Source organism: Penicillium rubens, assembly GCF_028828025.1.
Source record: "Penicillium rubens strain IBT 27055 chromosome Unknown utg000003l_segment0_segment0, whole genome shotgun sequence".
Taxonomy (NCBI): Eukaryota; Fungi; Ascomycota; class Eurotiomycetes; order Eurotiales; family Aspergillaceae; genus Penicillium; species Penicillium rubens.
The window spans coordinates 3,443,490-3,462,300 of NW_026890601.1; the positions used below are offsets into that span (position 1 = coordinate 3,443,490).

Sequence of the window (18,811 nt, forward strand, 5' to 3'; positions counted from 1 at the left end):
AGTAGAACCTGTGTTCCCCCAGATATTCAGCTGAGGTCTTTATATGTTGTATATCTCCGAATCGGATTTCAGGCTTCCATGCAGCAAAACCACGTCAGTTAAAAGAGCGGGGCCGAGATCGTTCACCGCATAATCACATAGTGCGTTCTTTCCACTTCCAACGATTTCATGCGTCGTACCTGAATGAGGTTATTCTTTTCTTTTTCCCCCCAAACTCGTGATCTTTCATTCCAGACCCCAGACACACACGGAATGCCGGATTGGTTCCCGCACACTGCGACGTTAACCAGTCACAACGGCAGCCCGAACTAAGCGCCAGGACATTTGGAGACAAAAATAGGACCACATTCCCCTCAGTGGCGGTGCGAGTCTAGACAGGTAACGGACGACTGACCCTTTTCGCGCGGTCCACAACTCGATTATACGGATTTCGCCATGTTTCCTGTTAGACTAAACCGCGACGATAGGAAGTCGAAGACCGTCAAGGCTACGAAGACCAAAGCAAACAAAACAAACAGAAAGACCTCAACCAAGGATCCAGAGGATCCTTCCACGGCTCGCTCATCAACTTCTAAACGCAGGTCCTCCATGCCTGGACTTGAGAGATCGGAGGCAGCCTCGTTCCTTGAATCGAGGACTAGTCTGCCGTATCCTAGTTTCTCGAAAGCCCATAGCAAGGAAGGCGTCCGAGCGAATATCCCTACACCCGACCCGACCGATTTGACACATGACGATGGCAAGAACGGTCACCGCGAGAACCACCATGCGCCTCCTAGCCCGCCCCTGACCGGCCTCGACCAAGAGTCGAGGAAAGGCAGTATCGTCAACGAGGATGAGAAGGAGGCAGACAAACCTAAAAAGAAAACAAATATTAAAATCAGAGCCTCCGAAGTCAACAGATCCTCCTCGAGTCTCCGGTCGAAACGGGACGATAGCACCAAGTCCAAGTCCAGCAAGACGTCACGAGCAGAGACCCCTATAAAATCGAGAACACCCAAGGATGAGAGTGAAGCTTCGCCTCGGTCATCGAGCCACAAGTCCAAGACGAAGATTTCCGATGACAGGAACCTGCCCAAACGGTCAAGTCGCTCAACGATGTCTGCCTCACAGTCGAACGTTACGCTTCGTGATATCGGCGTGGAGTCAGTCAACGGCTCTGATGCGACGTCTATTGCGCCTAACCAGCAGCATTCAGTGCCACGAAAACCAATGACCCCGCCTACGAAGCCTCCCTCGCGCACCCAGAACCGATCAGCCATGTCCCATCGTCACACTGCTAGCGACGAATCGATCGATTTTGTGAAACCAGTGAATCCGAACTCATTTGGTGCACCCCCGCCGCCCCCACCTCCGCCCGAAATGCCTGCCACTATCCCTCGAGTCGATTACTTGCTGAAGAATGGTGGTCTGGAAAACAAGGTGTCGAGGGCACTGTTGGCTAGCCTTGGGCAGAAGGATCCATTATCGCAAGGACAACCACAGTCTCGGGCTATCGCTGGCAAAATCTTCGATCCCTATAACCGTTTACTAGATGACTACCAAAAGGTCATGAATAAGAATGGATCTCTTGCTGTGGCAACAGGCTATCGGTCTGTGGCCCGGCGTTTATTGGATCGCCTCGAAGCTGTGTTCGCGCGCGACATCTCGTCCGAGCCATGCAGCTGCCAGATATGCGACCAAGCGGAGCCAGACGATCGGCCGGATGGGGTGAGCTGGGGTGAGGTTTTGGAGCTCGTGTCTGGCCGCAGGGAACTTCCTATGTGGCCGCCCTTCACAATGGCACCGAGCGCCGTGGATACCGGTGCGCCCGGCGACGAACACATTCCAATGCAGAAGCTTGACGTTGACGTTCCTGATGAGTACCGGGAACACTTCATTCGGCAATCTCGAAAGACGAAGGTCGCTGTCGACAAATGGCTTTATGAGCAGAATGATCCAGGCACCAGCGCTCCTAACGAGGTCGACGACGAGACGTTGACCTTCGCCATGCTTACGCATCTCGAACCCTACCAGCGCTCGTTGTTCTGCTCTTTGCTCGGCATCAACTCTTCTACTCCTGTCCCACGATCCGACGAAAAGCCCCGACCGAAACCTTCAGCGCTTGTCTCATCGGCCTCGGCCATCCAGCGTCTTTACCGACTCTCCTCCCTCCCTCGCGACCCAGAAACTGCTATGTACATGTTGAATAATCCTACTATCCACCATGTCCTCGCCACGCTTTCCGCCATCAGCGATGACGAGTGGGAGATCCTCATCTCTGGCCGCTTCGACGGGTTCCTCCGCAGCGGCGCAGAAGATACAGGCCAGACCACGAATGTCGCCGGGTCTCGCTGGGGCGGCAGTCGCTCTAATACACCCTTAGGCGGCGGTATCTCCCGGGGACCGACACCCAACTACATGGACAGCAGCTTCCGACCCTCAAGCCAAGTCAACGGCGGACCCTCCTCCCCCGCCTCATTCGGCGGTCCGATCGCTCTAGACGAGGAAACCGAAATCGCCGCGTTAGCGGAAGTCGAACGCGACATTTTCCTTGGAATGGAAGCCCTCGAAGACGCCTTCGAAGCCCTCCACTGCAAAGCTGAAACCGTGCGGCGCGCACTACGCGAACGCGGCGCCGGCCTTTCCGTAGCAAACCAAAGCCGCCGGGGCTCATTCGTTGAAGCGCGGATGGGCACACCATTCTCGGGCGTTGGTGGATGGGAAAGCGGCGGTGAAGACGACTTCCTCGACGACGATCGCTCTCTTGCGCCCGATGACTCGGCGAGTAACATCAGCTCAAACCGGCGCCGTCGGCCGAAGAGACGCACTGAGCGACGCACGCCCGCGCCTGTCGAGGAGGAAGACGAGGAAGATGACGGTCTTGCTCGTCGGGATACGCGCAACTCTAGGCGGAGATAGATCTGACACAGGGATTGGAATGGAACTAATTCTTTTCGACCTACTTGCAGCTTTGAAATTATTCGGGGCGGTTTGCTGGATAGCATGGGATATGGATATTGCTATTGCTGTTGCAATGGGCTTGACGAACTCATGATACCCCCTCCTGCTTTCTTGTCCTAGCTTTTCTTTGTTTCCCACTTGTCTTTTGCATCGTTGCGCTTGGCCTAATGCCTCCCCTTTTTTATATTTTGCTCTTTTGATGATTTATGAATGCCATGAGCTTCCCTTCCCCCTAACGCCTGTTCGTCCGCTTAGGATATGATACAAGTTTGATTTAGCATGTCTCAGCGACTGAATTGTTAGTACTGTGCAATATAAGAGATCTGGGCCTAGTTATTGCAGTGAACACTGGGAGACTGAAGACAATTCCAGACAATGATAAAATCAAACAAGCACATAGAGCAGGCGCTTGGGTCCAGGTTCCTCAGGCTGTGGGTGTACATTCAGCTTGTCCGTAGCTCTGGGTCTACCTTGACTTCCAGATCCATTGATAGACACGATGGTTGAGTGGCTCTGATGGAACTCGGTCACGCGACCATGGCTAACCCTTTAGGACGGGGGAGGTACTACTTGTAGATGTACTATGACGCCCTTCTACTATATAATACATGATGGCAGTACTATGGTGCGCACGTATCCCCAATCTACAGAGCTGGTGAGCGTAAAAGTGAATGCAATAACATATGTATCAAGGTGATATATATTCCTCAGAAGTGTGCCCCGCTGTGGTGATTTTTATATAATCTGTTCTACTCAACTCAATATTAAACATGAGAAAGGCTCAATGACAGTTGCCCTGGTCGGAATTGGCCAACTGGGCCACAGCCATGCGCTTGCCTACCACAGCAAACCCAGCCCTGAAGGCTTTCATACCATCAGTCTGGTTACGCGGAGTCCGCCAAAGTATCACCTAAAGATTCATTGAGATAACTATTCCATTCGATAAATTCAATTTGATATCTTCATTTTGATTATCTCCTAGTCACGACAACTACGTGTGGCCGCACTGGAAACAGGAGCACATTTTCGTTGAGTCTGACAGCAACAGCAGTCGAGGCACACCGTGTCGCGGAAACAGCATTTCGTAGTAATCGCAAGCTCGTCACCAGCTATATGTTACGACACCATCCTAGCTGGGTGGAATTCATTCGCCAGACTCGACAGCTCGGCCCACCGTTCATGACGATGAGCCCGAGCCGGCCCTCCGCCGGCAACGGCTGGTATACCCACAAACGCATACTGCGGGACGTAAATATACCCAATATTCACTGCGATCCCAGCATGTCCCTCAAATAGTGGTGGGCCACGTGGTCCGGCGTCAATTGTGATAACGCCAATGAGAAGATCACTGCTATGGCGGTCACTCGGCCAGTATTGATAGTCACACGGGAACATCCAGCTTTGGCAAGAGCACTAGGATTGATCGACGAGCGCATGATAGGATGATCATGAACTCCAGGGAGACCGAGCCGAGCCACTAAGAGCTTTGTGCTTGTGGACAGCAGTTCCTTCTAACTGGTATTGAGGAGAATCGAGCTCACGCCATATGACGGATGCTGTGCGATAGCTTGCCATTGTTCTTGTGGTGGATGGGTATAAGGGAGAAACGTGATTGACCTCGTGTGATGACTGTCATATGTCGAAGAATGATAGTAAGGCATCGGCGCACCGTTGTTGAATTTTGATACTATATGCGGCAATTTTCCAGAACTTGCAATTGCATACTCCGTATGCAATCACACCTATTTCCAATTTTAATAGTTGGAAGTGGAGGTAACAACGAGTGATCAGCCGCTATTTGCGACCGAAACGTAGCAGAATGGCGAAGAGCAGTCTTCATAACGTGAAGCAGTAAAACTAACCATAACAGGCAATTGACAGGGTCATGTTTATGCACAGTATGTACTCCGTATTCCGTATGTTGTGAAGACTCTGTGAAGCCTTTTTTGGGTTTGGCCCACAGTGGACAATGTAGATTAGAAATCCTTCTTCACCCCTGAGGCCCACGGCACCTCGGCATGTTTTCATATCTCGGTCTATCCCTTGCCGACGGGGCAATTTGCATAACGGAGTTCCACTATGATCCACCGCGGTATATACTTCACACCGGAGTACTGATGAAAGTGAGGCGCCGGAGTTAACCTGCCTAGGAGCATTCATATATTGCTACTGGGGTTGGTGGTCTCCACACGGCCTTGCTATTAAGGGAAGGAGACTGGATCGCGGTCGTCGGGAGGTATTCAGGGGATTTCCCTTCTGCATGATCTGGGGGCATCCATACAGTCGATCTGTTAATGTTATTTCAGCTTAACGAGCATACACTATAAACGTTAGTAATAATATCTTATAACATTGGAACTTATGACTTTATGGTAATCACATGGTACGCCCGCCTCGTATCGCTCGAGGATCTACGCAATAGTTCGTCTTGAGCACCTACCGCCACGATGGAAAACCTCCGTGTATACGGGGTACAGAGCATGTTCATGCAGATCATCAGCGTCGCGGGTCGCGGAGGTTGGAGATCCTAGACGTGATCAGACGCTATTGATTACCGAAGTATCAGGGTGTCATTCGAGTGATTTTACTTTCTAGGCAAAAGAAATTCCCCCGTATTCTGCGCGCTAAAGATCGATAGGGTCAGGCTCTAAGGTTATTTTCTCGGTTTCTTGGCCAAAATAGGAAATTTCACCCCGTTAGGCGCATCTGCAAATTGGACGGGCTGTGTGTTTGTTTGGACGCGGCTTGGAGAAAGCGCTAGAGGCGAGTATAGACTCTTCAATGAATGAAATGGGACTATTGGCATTTTATGACTTGTGGCGATGTGGACATGTTTAGTTGATATTTGATATGATGGGTTGCACGTGCCACTACGTGAGTGAATAGGAAGTACGGAGTTACTCCGTAGAACATCGGAAAGTGATCAACAGAATACAATGATGATGATCTACCTACGGATTACATACTGCAATGAGGCTATAACCGTGCTAGAACTCCTACCCGGCCCTGTGGGCTGCACCGGAGAGTAAATCTTCAGCGGATAAGAAATTTAAGGACCAAGTATCTTTTGTATGTGATTACTATACAAAAGATACTTGATCCTTAAATTTGCTTTCCGGTCCCACCACCGGCTAGGTGTTGGTGGGCCTGGCGCGACTAGTAAAGAGCTTCATAACAAAGGCCAGAAAGGGGCAAAGAAAGACCCGACAAACTGCACATACAACATAGGCAACCAAAGCTTCATTCCAACAGGATATATTCAATCCGATGGGCTTCGAGTTGAGATCAATTGAGATCAATCTAGACATGCTCACAAGCTGCATCACCATATGAGCGGGGCTGCCCGCCTTAAGGAATTGGGAGAGTGGAACTGGGCTACAAGATACGTACTGAAGTCCGGCAAGTTGGATTCCGAGGAGAAGGTTAAATGATAAATAAAAAGAAGGTTGAGGGTAAGTTTTGATGTCGGACTTTACCCCAAGATTCCGACAGAAGAGGGTTTTGGGGTCAAGCTTCCATCTCATTCTTCCCCGTCCTCAAGACCTTGGCCTACAACAGGCGCACAATTTGGCAGGTGCTTGTTAGAATTTGGATCGGCAGTGAGCGGGGCGGAGAGGAAGAAGATGTGGCAAGAACTGGTTGGAATGAGACATGGCGTTAAGGGTGATTTTAACACCGGCTTCCAAGATATCTGTGGAAATATACTCCGTATACTCCGTATATGCTCAGCACACGCGGTCAAGGGTGTCAACATACAACATAGGTATTGTCTGATATTCGGGTACCTGACAGCCTTAACTGTCAGCCGGGATTTAACCCCATGCAATATAAATTCGGATGCTTCCGGGTTACCCCTGACGCATATGTCTAAGACACTTCCAAGGTTCTGCTGCGTATTACGTTGTGCCAACTCGGGGCCAAGATTCCTTTGCAACGGGCCAAGCCAACTCCACGATCGCTGCGGCTCTAAACCAGACGGTGTACAACATCCTTCTGTTGATTTCAAGGTTTTACGTCGATCTTATCCACTAGGGGGTAAATCCCCACTAGCCCCGTGTCGGAATCATACCGGAAATAGGCAGCTGCCTTTTATCCTGTCTACCCAGATTTCCAGCAGATGTTGCAGTGTATAAAATGGTTAAAATGATTGAATTGATTGAATCGAATGAATTGAGTGAATTGAACTACGAAGTACAACATTGTACGGAGTAATAAGGGGCAAAACAACCCACGCGACATCCACAATTCTTTTCGGGAGTCCTCCGTATGCCTCCATATGTACTCCATATGCCAGAGAAAATCTGTTCGTCCCGTCTTCTCCATTAAAATCGGAGGAATACCACTTATGGTTGGATGGTTAGCAGCGGATCGAAGCTTAACCTGGCCCAATGGCATGGCCAAGATGTCGAGAGTCCACAAATGTCCGCGAATGTCCAAATGTCCACTATTGTTAAATAATCCTTTTGTTTGACTTTTAACACTTTCTGCTATACGGAGACGGTTTGGTGCGGGGATTCCACTTGAAATTCTACCTAGGGCCCCATGGTCCCCTTAACTCACATTGTGCTTTATATATAGATTCTTTTTCTTTTAACTCGATAGTATTGATATGATATCCCGCTGACCTTATATTGTAAACGCCTCTGTGTTGAGGAACTGGCTTTTATAGAATACGATATGGAGTACGTACAACATACGAAGAATACACTTGCCCCGGTTCAACTTCAATCCCGCTAGTGTTCCAGAAGCCTCGCCCCTGCAGCGAACATACGGTACTAGCGATCTGAGCCCCCTGTTAATAGGCTAATGGGCAAATGGGCTAATATGTTACGGAGTACGCCTTGACCTTGAAACGGACACGGAACTCGTGGGATCTGGATGGATTTTGCGACTTCTTAGTGGTTCTGAAATTTGGGGCCTATGCCCGTTTCTAAACGGTGAATGGCCTTAACTTGGTATGCGTATGCTCGATGTACTCTTTTTTATGCAACTAGATAGTTCGGCTTGTCCATCGCCTGGGCTAGTACCGAGTAGACCAACTAAGCTAACCTTTACGGCCATTTTATTCGACATCTCGCCACAAACCCGTCTCCTCTTACCCACCTGAGGGGCACATATGGCCTAAAGGTGAGCTAAATAGGGTAAGTGGAGTTACAATGTGCGTTGTATACAGGGATTCGCAGCTCTGGACCTTGGGCCTTGAATTATTATGGAGACCGCACTTCTTCTCCCAGTCCATATTTCTCCCTGATAAATCCACACTTCACTCGAACTCGCGAATAACCCAGTTAATTGGCGGAAACGCTGTATCTGTTTTAACTTCCATTTCCATTCTTCTGTTGTCTATCACATTTTGAGTTCAATCAGCCCCAGTAGTTTGGCTGGTGTTTATTTTCTTGCATGTGGCTGCCAGTTTTCATGCCTCTCCTGTGGCCTCTTCCCCTCCCCGTATTCTTTATCTTCCATTGCGGGCTCATGGGGTAGGTATTGTGTTTATTATCTCCTGCTTCTTATTCATTGGCACTCGTGCCCACCTTATATACCGACTTTTATTGGCCTCGATCGGGTTTCTGGACAGTGACCCCCAAGAACGACGTCTTGCCTTGAATACTACCCTTCCGACCAGGCAATGATAGCAGACCCTTCAAAGTGAAAACCAGCAAGACATTCCACCATGTCAGCACTTGTTCTCATGGGCTTGATGCCCAGAAACAACGAGCACTCGTTGGCGCCTCGATTGATCAGCTCCGCTGAACTTGATATCGACCCTCTCCCGGAAGCGCATCGACGAGGCCTTATAGCAATCACAATCATGGCCTTCCTGTCGCTCATTGCAACATCAATACTCCTCGGATTCATCACCTATCGACTTATTTTCTGGCGCGGCAGCTACACACGATACATCGGTTACAACCAGTACATCATTCTCATTTACAACCTTGTTCTAGCCGATTTCCAACAGTCACTCGCGTTTATTATTTGTTTACGATGGATCTTGCTAGACAAAATCAAGTCTGGCTCGGCCGCATGCTTCCTCCAAGGGCTGTGGCTCCAAATTGGAGATCCCGGCAGTGGTCTTTTCGTGCTTGCCATCGCCTTCCACACATTCCTTTTGGTCGTCTGGGGACGTAAAATGTCCTACAGAGTCTTTGTCTGTTTTGTCGTCGGCGTCTGGGGCTTCGTGGCTTTGATAGTAATCATCCCACTCGCAATGCACGGTGCCAACGTCTTCGTGCCTTCCGGGGCCTGGTGTTGGATCGACAGTGAATACGAGACCACCCGTTTATGGACTCACTACATGTGGATTTTCATCTCCGAGTTCGGGACAGTCCTTCTCTACGCCGTGATGTACTTCCAGCTGCGCCGGCAGATCGCCGCCTCCGCCATCCTCGGCAACAGCCAGCTGGAGAGCCTCAGACGCCTGCGCCGCGTCGTAGGCTACATGACCATCTACCCAATTGTCTACATCGTCCTATCCCTACCACTCGCCGCAGGCCGCATGGACACAGCAGCCGGCGATTCACCCAGCGTTGTATTCTTCTGCATTTCCGGCGCCATCATCACTAGCTCCGGACTGGTCGATGTCGTTCTGTACACCCTCACCCGCCGCAACCTGATCATCGACTCGGAACCCAGCGAGGACCGATCCTACAACAAATTCAGCAGCAAGGGTAAGCGAGGCGAGACCAACCTCACCACCATCACGGCCGACCCCAAGCGTAAAATGGGCGGCACTTTCAACGATGACCTCGACCGCGACGGCTCAACCGATAACATCGTTTCTCCCGCACACGGCCACCACTCCACTGATCATGAAATGGCCCCGATCGGAAAGGTGTATCAAGAAACAACCATTGAGATCACGCATGAGCCTGCGTATCCAGATGCAGCCAGTGAGCGCTCGAGCAAAGAGGAGTTCCCTGATCGGCCACCTGCGGGATGGCGGAGATGAACTTTCCTCATGAACCTTTTCTTACACTTCTATTCATATATTCCTGAGTCATCTGAACTATTACCACTTATATCTTTCTGTGGTATGATGCCCTCGATACCCCTTTTCTGTCACTATAATATATGTATTCCCTTCCTCACGATCTTGTCACTTCATGTCTCCTATTCCCTTCTTCTTCCCCCTTTTCTTCCCTTTTCTATGTCTCTCTATACTTTCACCCTCAATCCTCTTCCATGACGGAGCCTTATATGTATATACTTACAAAAAGGACGGACACGTTCCTCATGTGAACCATGGAGGTTCGCATGTGATACTTAATGTTTTCAAATCAGAAGACCCATGACTTGCTTTCGATTGAATGAATTTCCACGTACTTGACGCATCGGATAAAGATCCCCCTCCTACCACGCTTGGCTACTGTCCTCCAGCAGTTTCATTACCAAAGGCTCTCATAGAAAAGTACACTGTATTTCAAGCAGGTCATTGGGCAATGTGAGACATTGGAGTTATTCAAGGACACTCGCCTACGTCAGTCAGACCTACGCCGACCTTCAAGCGAGTATATATTCAATCCTTCCCTTGGGACAATCCAAATTTCAAAATAAATCCAATTCGACATAAGCTCAGACTAACTTCAATTTGACACGTGCACTTCAAGAACCGAAATACCAAAGTACCACAGTAATCACGCAGGAGGAAGTGCAAGCTTTCCAGACGACCAACGCCCCTGAGTCCACACATACTCCGTAATAGCGGAGATTTCATGACCGGCCTGGAAGTAAACGCGGACATCCGGACGCGCACCATTCATCCAGCTAACGCAAGCAATCTGCGTTCCGGGAATACAGTCCGCGTGGAATTGACTTTCGGTCCAGGACTTGCCATCGTAGACCATCTCGCGCATCATGTTTGATGTATTGTAGAAGACACGAATTCCGACGACTTCCGAGCTAGTCATGTAACTAGTACAGGCTATGGAGGTCCGGGGTTGGACCTTTGGGAACTTGACGGCTCCGTCGTACCAGCCGCGTTTGCTGTCGTAGCACTTCTCTATTATGCCATGTTCCATGTGTTGGTAGTAGACACTATCAATAGATTTAGTTCTGTATTCTGTGAAACGATGCCCGATGGCATTAGTTACCGGATCTTCGGTTCAGATGTCTTGAACACAGTGCATGCTATGTCCGTGCCGGGCATTGCGGAACCCAGAGTTGACATTTTCTCCCAGTTTCCATTATCTATCTCCTGTGAGTACTAATAAACACTTGTCAGCTGGTGACTTACCTTTAACTCCATACTCCTGAATCGTGTTGTCTGCCATCTGACAATAGACCCTGAGTGTCATGTCGGGTCCCTTGAGTTGGCAAGCGGCCAGCTTGGAATACGGCGCCGTCATAAAGCGCTTCTTACCAAGGGTACCCTCGTACCAACCTTTGGATTTGTCATAGGCCATATCCTTCATAGTATTGTCGGTGGAGAGGTAGTAGACTCGGATCTAGCGGGTTCCTGTTAATCATCCTTTTGGTAGCTTTTTCTTGGGAGAGCTTACGTTCTCGAGGTCACTCGAGGTGCATGCTACAGGAGAGTACAGCTTGGCTGAAGCAATGGCATTTTTCTCTGTTCCATTGCTCCATTTGTCCTCGTATCTCGACTCGCGGATCTTTCCCATGACATCTTGCATGTAAACCCGGAGGTGGCTGCTTGCATTGCAGGCTGCGATGGAAGTCCCTGAAAAAAATCTAGTATCAGTCTTGATGGGTGAGAAGAGTAGTCATGGGGCATTTCGCATACGAAAGACTATATCGTGAGCTCCGTTGCTGGGCATGATGGTAGAAGGACTTCGATAAGTTAATTGGTGTTGGTTGCGTCGATAAAGATTATTTTGGATTGAAGTCGAAGGATCTGAACGGGTTTATAACGGCAAGGAGCCTTCTATATTGCACGTCACGGGGTCACGTATCCAGTCTGGACTGGTCATAAGTTCTGGAGCATTGGAAGAGCTGTGATTGTAGGAATAGGCGATGCTTTACACACGGGTAGCCAGGCATGGTGGTACATCATGCAAACAAGGACCGAGGAAGCTCGCGGATCGTCAACGCACAAGGGAACACGCAAAGTGACAAACAAATATTTTTACGGCGACTTACCGACATGCCCGATGGGGGACAAGTGGCCTAGGCCTTTGAGGCTCCGGGAAAACGTTGAAAGTATGCATAGGCTGCGATGTGATAGGCCGTTGTACTACGCTCTGTATCCAATCCTCAAGTAAGGATTGCTCCGTCCAGATCAATGTCAACGGGAAGGCAAATTTAGGAAGTACGCAGTGCAATTATTCTAGTGAGCGATAGGCGTGTAATTGGTTTTCCTGCGGTTTTGATCGGACCAAGTCATTACTCCCACTGACGCGTTCATCAGACCGGCCTTCGCCAGGACGACTTCTGGGCCCAGTATCATATCACCCTCGAAGAAAAACACTCGTTCAAACAAGAAGGCTTGACGTCTGCGATCCGGCCGGATCCCTTTTGTTTCTCGTTGCCATTGCAAGGCTTGATTGATGCCTTAGTGAGCGTCCCATCGATTTCTCAATGCATATTCAGTTACGTCGGTTGAAATCGCGGCAAGAGGAGACACGAACTTATTCTTTTTCCAGTTGTGTGTTAGTACAGGGCTTTGATCTTATCGGCTATCTTAGCTGAAGTGGGATCAAAGTGCACCTAGCACGATTGTGAGGTTGTGACGGTCACTTACGACAGCGTTATCAGCTGACTTGAGGTGCTCTTCCATGTAGTACTACTCGTCCCCGGTAGAATTCTGTATTGGCGTACGACCGTTCGAGGCATGTTGGCAGATTTCGCCCAATATGGAACTTTGGCGGCGACGGGCCTCAATGGATCGGCCCAAGCCCCGACGCTGACACAATGGCGTTGGTAGTACTCTGCGCTCAATGCACAGTCGACAGAAGAGAAACCCCAAGGAGAGAATTCTGCACTTGGATCTTGATATCCACTGTTTGTACGTCGCTGGAACAGGCGGATTCCATCGTCGCGGCATGGTAGCACGAGGCACGACCATGGATTACAGAATGAGGAAATAAAGGAGTGTAGAGCGAGCTGGCCTTTACTCCCCATGAAACAACATGCCCCCGTATCACTTCGCGGGAGGCTGCTTGTACCGCCCGAAGCGCCTTCGCACCTTGGAAATGTCCTGAACCAGGAGCTTGCAGTGAACGCACATGTCGGAATTTCGGGTCGAGGAAACAGAGGCTTGTCGGGTATAGCCTCTCATTCTACCTTAGGCCACACCGGAAATTTATCAAGGGCAACGCTGTCCATGTTGTTAGCTGGGAGGTACGGAGTGGGGACGACGAGAGGATTTCTTTATCGCGACCGCGGCATTGTGGTGGTATAATGGACCATGACCCTGCAGACAGGACCTGCCTTAGACTCTTGCACGCGGGCCACGACCTGAATCATCGCAGACTCCACGTTCGAGACATTATTGCCGATCGCCTCATCCATCCCGAGTGCTGTCCACCGGGGTTCTCATCATGTTTACTTAAGACGGGGCAAGCTCGAATCTCCAAGGGGAGGGCGAGAAGGGTTGCCATGGTGCTGGTGGCTCGTCCCTTGCGCGTCAGATATAGTTGTACAACGAAGGAATGTTGTCAGAGGTAGAGTGTACCTAGGGGATAATTTTGTCCGTAGATAATTCGGAGGACGCGGAGAAGGCAACCTTTTGCAAAAAAGAAAGACGATCTGGGTAACATGTCATGGGGGGATAGAGGTGGCACGAAGAAAGGGAGTAACAGAACACCCTTGAGTTAAACCGCAGTGATGATGTATAAGAAACATTTTATACCTACGCACATAATTTACAATCCAGATGGACCTCATCAAAATGTAAAAATTATTAGCTCCTTATTTAATCTCAATGGTCTTCTCCTTTGACATGTCTCTCACTTCATAGTCACATTCCTTGAATTCTTTATTTCCGCGAGCGAAACAGCGCTGCATTGTGAGAGAATGGGCGACTGATAGGTGAAGTCAAGTAGCCTCTTAGAATGGAAGGATGCATGACTGCTTCTGCTCATCCATGCGTCGACATACTCGTCCACGATCTCGTTGACTTCAGCGTCTCCTTGGTACCCAGAAGCATCCGGGGGAGTATCCTGCCATGTGATAGCTGCCAGATCCAAGAGAACACGAGGACGCCCGTGCGGGATTGCTCCCCATCCTCTCCCATTTCCTCGCGGGTTTCCGTGTAGTATTCACCCTCGGAATTCGATTCTCCAAGAAGTGAAAGAATATCCGCATCGTTTGGATGTGAGTATTGACAGGATTTTGAAGGAATGCATCGTCAAAGGTGGAATTTGGAGCACGTGGTTCGTTTGGAGGGTCCCTGGGAGAGAAGGTGTGGACGGTCATGCCACGGCGGTCTCCATCCGACGAGGTCTCTTCACCCCCGTTTGTGACAGCGAAGGACCATGAATAGATAATGTATATGTTGAGGTGTGCCTGCCTTAGGCTTTGCTTCCTATAAGAGACAGGAACATCCGATGTCCATGCCCTAGGTTCCCAGGTGGTCAATTTGCTGCAGGGTTCGTTGCTTTTTGTAGGGCCGTCTGATGTTAACTGGGAAACCTAGGACACATAGGCAGTTTCTCAACAACAGTTGTCCGAAATGCGATCAACAATGGTATCCTGTTCGCTGTCGAACAAAGTGCCGTGCGGTAAGTGGCTGGTCACATGGATCGGAGAATGGAAGTGGACTTAAGGGTGGCACTACCTACCTAGGTACCAAGGTAATCGCGATCGGATAGCTTTCCGTGTGAGCTTATCTACCATCCCATGGAATAGTGATAGCAGAATAGTTCTTATTGGCTGGACCATAGGTTGATGGGGCGGGTGGCATAGAATCCACATATTTGGAATGACACACTTAATTGAGGTGAGTGCAGTTTTTGAGAAAATGAGGTCTAAGCGAGGTTTAGGTGCCACTGCGCTTGCAATATCCAACTACTTGAGGGCTATTTATAGAAGGATAGGTCATTAAGAGCCGCTCAGCTTTTAGGCAGGATTGTAGTTCTTAAAATTCCCATGTTATCGTGGCCATACTCAAATTGGTCGCGTTATTAATGGAAATGGACACGCAGCTTCCAAGGTTGACGACAGTGGCTCCACTATAAGCTTTCTAAGGCTATGAGGGAAGGGTCTCTCAATTTGTGCGGAATTGGTCTTCAACGGCGCTCACTTCTGGAAAGGAAACGCCACGTTGGTACTGATGTCACCAAACGGTCAGAGAAATATATAGACTTGACTTTCGCAAGCACAATTTTGAGCTGCTAGTTGACTTGAACCCGGACTCTCATTCCTGTTTGTCTGCTATTTCTGACAGGGTTTTCCAATACCAACACTTATCATGGCGAATCTTCGGACTCCTGCCCCTGAACCAGCTACCGAGTTGGGACGTTACCGCGTTCTCTCTTCTACGGCTGGGATTCGCGTGTCACCTCTCCAGCTCGGAGCCATGTCTATTGGCGATGCGTGGTCAGAGTCAATGGGTTCGATGAGCAAGGAGGAGTCATTCAAACTTCTCGACGCATTCCATGGAGCCGGCGGGAATTTTATCGATACGGCAAACGATTACCAGAACGAGCAGTCGGAGACTTGGATCGGGGAATGGATGGCCGAACGCAAGAACCGCGATCAATTGGTGATTGCCACCAAATTCAGTACAGACTTTGGGTCGCACAAGCTAGGAAAGGGAAAGGCCCCAAACCATTGCGGCAACCATAAGCGAAGCCTCCATATGAGTATCCGGGATTCCCTGAAGAAGCTGCAGACCGACTGGATTGACCTCCTGTACGTTCACTGGTGGGATCAAACCACGTCGATTGAAGAGGTCATGGACAGTCTTCAAGTCCTTGTGGAACAGGGCAAGGTGCTATATTTGGGTATTTCGGATACGCCGGCATGGGTTGCGGCAGCGGCAAATTCATATGCCCGAGCCCATGGAAGGACACCCTTCAGCATCTACCAGGGCAGATGGAATGTCCTGCTCCGCGATTTTGAACGGGATATCATCCCTATGGCCCGCCATTTTGGAATGGCACTTGCCCCCTGGGATGCAATGGGCGGTGGCAAATTCAAAACGAAGGAGGAGATTGAACATCGGAAGGCTCAGGGACAGCCTCTCCGTAGTCTATTTAGCGGAGAACAAACCGAAGAAGAATCCGCAATGAGTGAAGCACTTGGAAAGGTGGCGAAAGAACAGGGAGGTAAACCCATCACTGCGATTGCCCTGGCATACGTGATAGCAAAAGCACCAAACGTATTCCCCCTTATTGGCGGCCGCAAAATCAAGCATCTCGAGGAGAACATCCAGGCTCTCAATATACGGTTGACAACGGAGCAAATTGAATACCTTGAGAGCCAAAAGGAGTTTGACCTTGGCTTCCCAGCCAACTTTATCGGCCCAGATCCCAAAGTGACCGGGAAACCGACCCCTCTACTGGCTTCAAACGCCCCGTATGCGTTTGTGCGATCAGCCACGTCTATTACCAGCCCGGAATAGAATTGGTAATGTTGGCCAACAGACCATTCATTTGTTCATTATGCATAGTTAACAATAACAAAGATAAGGGAAAAATGAAATCCCCTGGTCGATTGATTCCCCTTGCAGTAAATTGCAGCTGAGTTGTACCAAACCCGAAGCTGTCGTTGCGTGGGTAGAAGTATCATCTCTGTCATAGAAAGCGGTCGGTCCTGAAGAACATGTAATCGTCAGAAATGATCTCATTCACAGTTCCCAAGTTCAACGGACATTACCTTCATTAAAAAAAAAGGATAAAAGCCATTGCTGAGATGCAACGCTTGGTATGTGACAGAGTTCTCCTCGCCCTCGATCATGATTGGTTATAATGTGGTTTTTCGCTTATTTCATCATCTTTTCACCTCAGAAGCTGCCTAGAGGTCCCATAGTTCGACCGGCATAGCGATATGGGAATATACGGCAGTCAGCGATTCCTTGCCCATCGAGATTTGTGCTGATGCATTGGTGGCTATACCACCTCCCACTTCTAAGGGTGGATATTAGTATATGACCTTAAACTTTCATTATAGGACACATACCCTTCGTTTGACGTTTGGATGGAGCGTATGTTATGACTGCTCTAATCTCTCTGTTGCATCCATTCGCATGAGCCCGCGTTGGCTCAAGAATCACCCTCGCACAAAACATGTCCGAGATGAAATGGCTAAGTATTGGTGATAGGATGGCTCTGGGAAACTTTTAAGTAGCCACTCAGCTACCACCGTTGATGAAATCACATAATTAACATAGGGGCTAGTCGTGAAAGACTTTTCGTCCAACGCGACGAGGCTTGTTCGGACCAGATAGCAGGAAGCGCCTGCACGCCAGCAGGGATGTTGTGGAACTTGGTCTTTGCGAAGATAAGGTTCATCCGATCAACAAAAAACGATCGATGCTCCGGGTCTGTACTATCTGCCGCCGCAATGAAGCAGACCCACACAAGGGCATGGGAGCCCATCTGATTGGGTTCGATCTGAGAAACCAGCTCCTTCATACTCTCCAAGAGCTGCCACTGGTGGTCATTAGACGCCACTCGGCCGAGGTAGATCTGAGAAGCCTTGATAAAAGCCATCCTCGAGAGATGGATCATATGATTGTGTTCAGATTCCGCAGGGAGATCATAACACGTCCAGTCAAGGTAGCGCTCAAGAGGGAGGCTTAACACATCCACACCTTGGTGTTCGCCAAGTAAGGGTTGGCCGAGAAATTCAAACCTATGATGACAAGTCAGACATGTTCAACAGCCGGTCGAAGAAGAGTACCATGGGATACCCACATGTGCGTTTGTTGGCTAAGAAACTGCCGCGCAGACGAGGGTGCAATTTGATCAGCATTTTGTACCAGAGACGTCAGGGTCCGCAGAAGGTGGGCATATTCCGAGCTACCAGTGATGGTCTCTCCAACTAGTAAAACAATCAGTGTCGCCCATGTAGACGTGGTGAACACGCGATCCGGAGACGTTGAGTCTCGGCACAAGCGAGATATCAATGTAGCCCGGCTTTGATCGGCAAAGGATTGATAGGATGGGCTATGCAAGGCCAAGTGTTGTGCTGCAACCACAGCCACAGCGCGTTGCACGAGCTCATCTTCGCAGGCTAGGGGTAGTAGAATATTGCGATACCCATTGGAAATATGATCCAAAAGGACCATCACAGGAGCGACCTGCTCCGAGACTACTGTTTGTTAGTAGATATCCTCACTGGCTAAGAAAGAGCTTACAGTGTGACATCAACATGCGGGTTTGAGAATTCAAAGGGGCAAGCCATTGGTGGATTGACCCGGTCACAGGAATAAGTGCCTTATGAGAAGGGCGATCAATATGTTCATTATTGTCATCGGGGTCATTCCGTTGCAGATCGAATGTTTCTGTGCATACAGGTATCGCGTTCCCATTCCGCGGGATAGAGATACTTGTTGCTTGACGCGTGCTTGAACCAGACCCTACACCCTTCACATTCTTCCTCGTGGCACGCGCCGGCTGATCACTTTTCCACCTGATTCTACGTGGCACCGGTGTAGCCTGTATATTGCTTTCAAGGGTTGGCTCGGGCGATGGATCCACCACTGGAAGGGTGGATCCTCTTAATCGACCACGTTGCGCCACACCGGTGGAAAAGCGAATCCGACCAGGGCCAGAGCATTCAATTCCCTTCTTTTGACACTTCTTGCACGTGGGCTCTGCATTGTCGCATATTATACGGCGCTTGGAGCATTGAAAACAGCCTATAGGTGACGTGGAATGTGGTTAGAATGCTTTTCCGGGGGCTGGGAGATAGAGACTCACCCCTGATTTTGCCGCCAGGGGAAGACATCTGAGATACCACGGAA

At 49.6% G+C, this 18,811-nt stretch overlaps 6 protein-coding genes across 6 annotated transcripts; 4 read left to right on the forward strand and 2 right to left on the reverse strand.

Annotated features, from left to right (window-relative positions):
* Positions 1-435: 435 nt before the first annotated feature.
* Positions 436-2,898, forward strand: N7525_007521 (uncharacterized protein; the record flags this gene model as incomplete). Its single annotated transcript, XM_002567925.1, has 1 exon — positions 436-2,898. The coding sequence occupies one exon, from the start codon at positions 436-438 to the stop codon at positions 2,896-2,898; it is 2,463 nt and encodes an 820-aa protein (XP_002567971.1).
* An 869-nt stretch (positions 2,899-3,767) lies between these two features.
* On the forward strand, positions 3,768-4,386 carry N7525_007522 (uncharacterized protein; the record flags this gene model as incomplete). The annotated part of the gene is made up of 3 exons (XM_061214128.1): positions 3,768-3,843; positions 3,923-4,188; positions 4,237-4,386. The coding sequence occupies 3 exons, from the start codon at positions 3,768-3,770 to the stop codon at positions 4,384-4,386; spliced, it is 492 nt and encodes a 163-aa protein (XP_061068559.1).
* Positions 4,387-8,614: 4,228 nt separating this feature from the next.
* Positions 8,615-9,892, forward strand: gprC (the record flags this gene model as incomplete). The annotated part of the gene is made up of 1 exon (XM_002567928.1): positions 8,615-9,892. One exon carries the CDS (start codon positions 8,615-8,617, stop codon positions 9,890-9,892), a length of 1,278 nt encoding a protein of 425 aa, XP_002567974.1.
* A 685-nt stretch (positions 9,893-10,577) lies between these two features.
* fleA (fucose-specific lectin FleA) lies at positions 10,578-11,717 on the reverse strand (the record flags this gene model as incomplete). The annotated part of the gene is made up of 5 exons (XM_002567929.1): positions 10,578-10,977; positions 11,034-11,130; positions 11,177-11,387; positions 11,442-11,620; positions 11,684-11,717. The coding sequence occupies 5 exons, from the start codon at positions 11,715-11,717 to the stop codon at positions 10,578-10,580; spliced, it is 921 nt and encodes a 306-aa protein (XP_002567975.1).
* A 3,593-nt stretch (positions 11,718-15,310) lies between these two features.
* On the forward strand, positions 15,311-16,465 carry N7525_007525 (uncharacterized protein; the record flags this gene model as incomplete). The annotated part of the gene is made up of 1 exon (XM_002567931.1): positions 15,311-16,465. The coding sequence occupies one exon, from the start codon at positions 15,311-15,313 to the stop codon at positions 16,463-16,465; it is 1,155 nt and encodes a 384-aa protein (XP_002567977.1).
* Positions 16,466-17,216: 751 nt separating this feature from the next.
* N7525_007526 (Zn(II)2Cys6 transcription factor domain-containing protein) lies at positions 17,217-18,795 on the reverse strand (the record flags this gene model as incomplete). The annotated part of the gene is made up of 4 exons (XM_061214129.1): positions 17,217-17,697; positions 17,760-18,159; positions 18,203-18,706; positions 18,768-18,795. 4 exons carry the CDS (start codon positions 18,793-18,795, stop codon positions 17,217-17,219), a joined length of 1,413 nt encoding a protein of 470 aa, XP_061068560.1.
* Between the last annotated feature and the right edge of the window lie 16 nt (positions 18,796-18,811).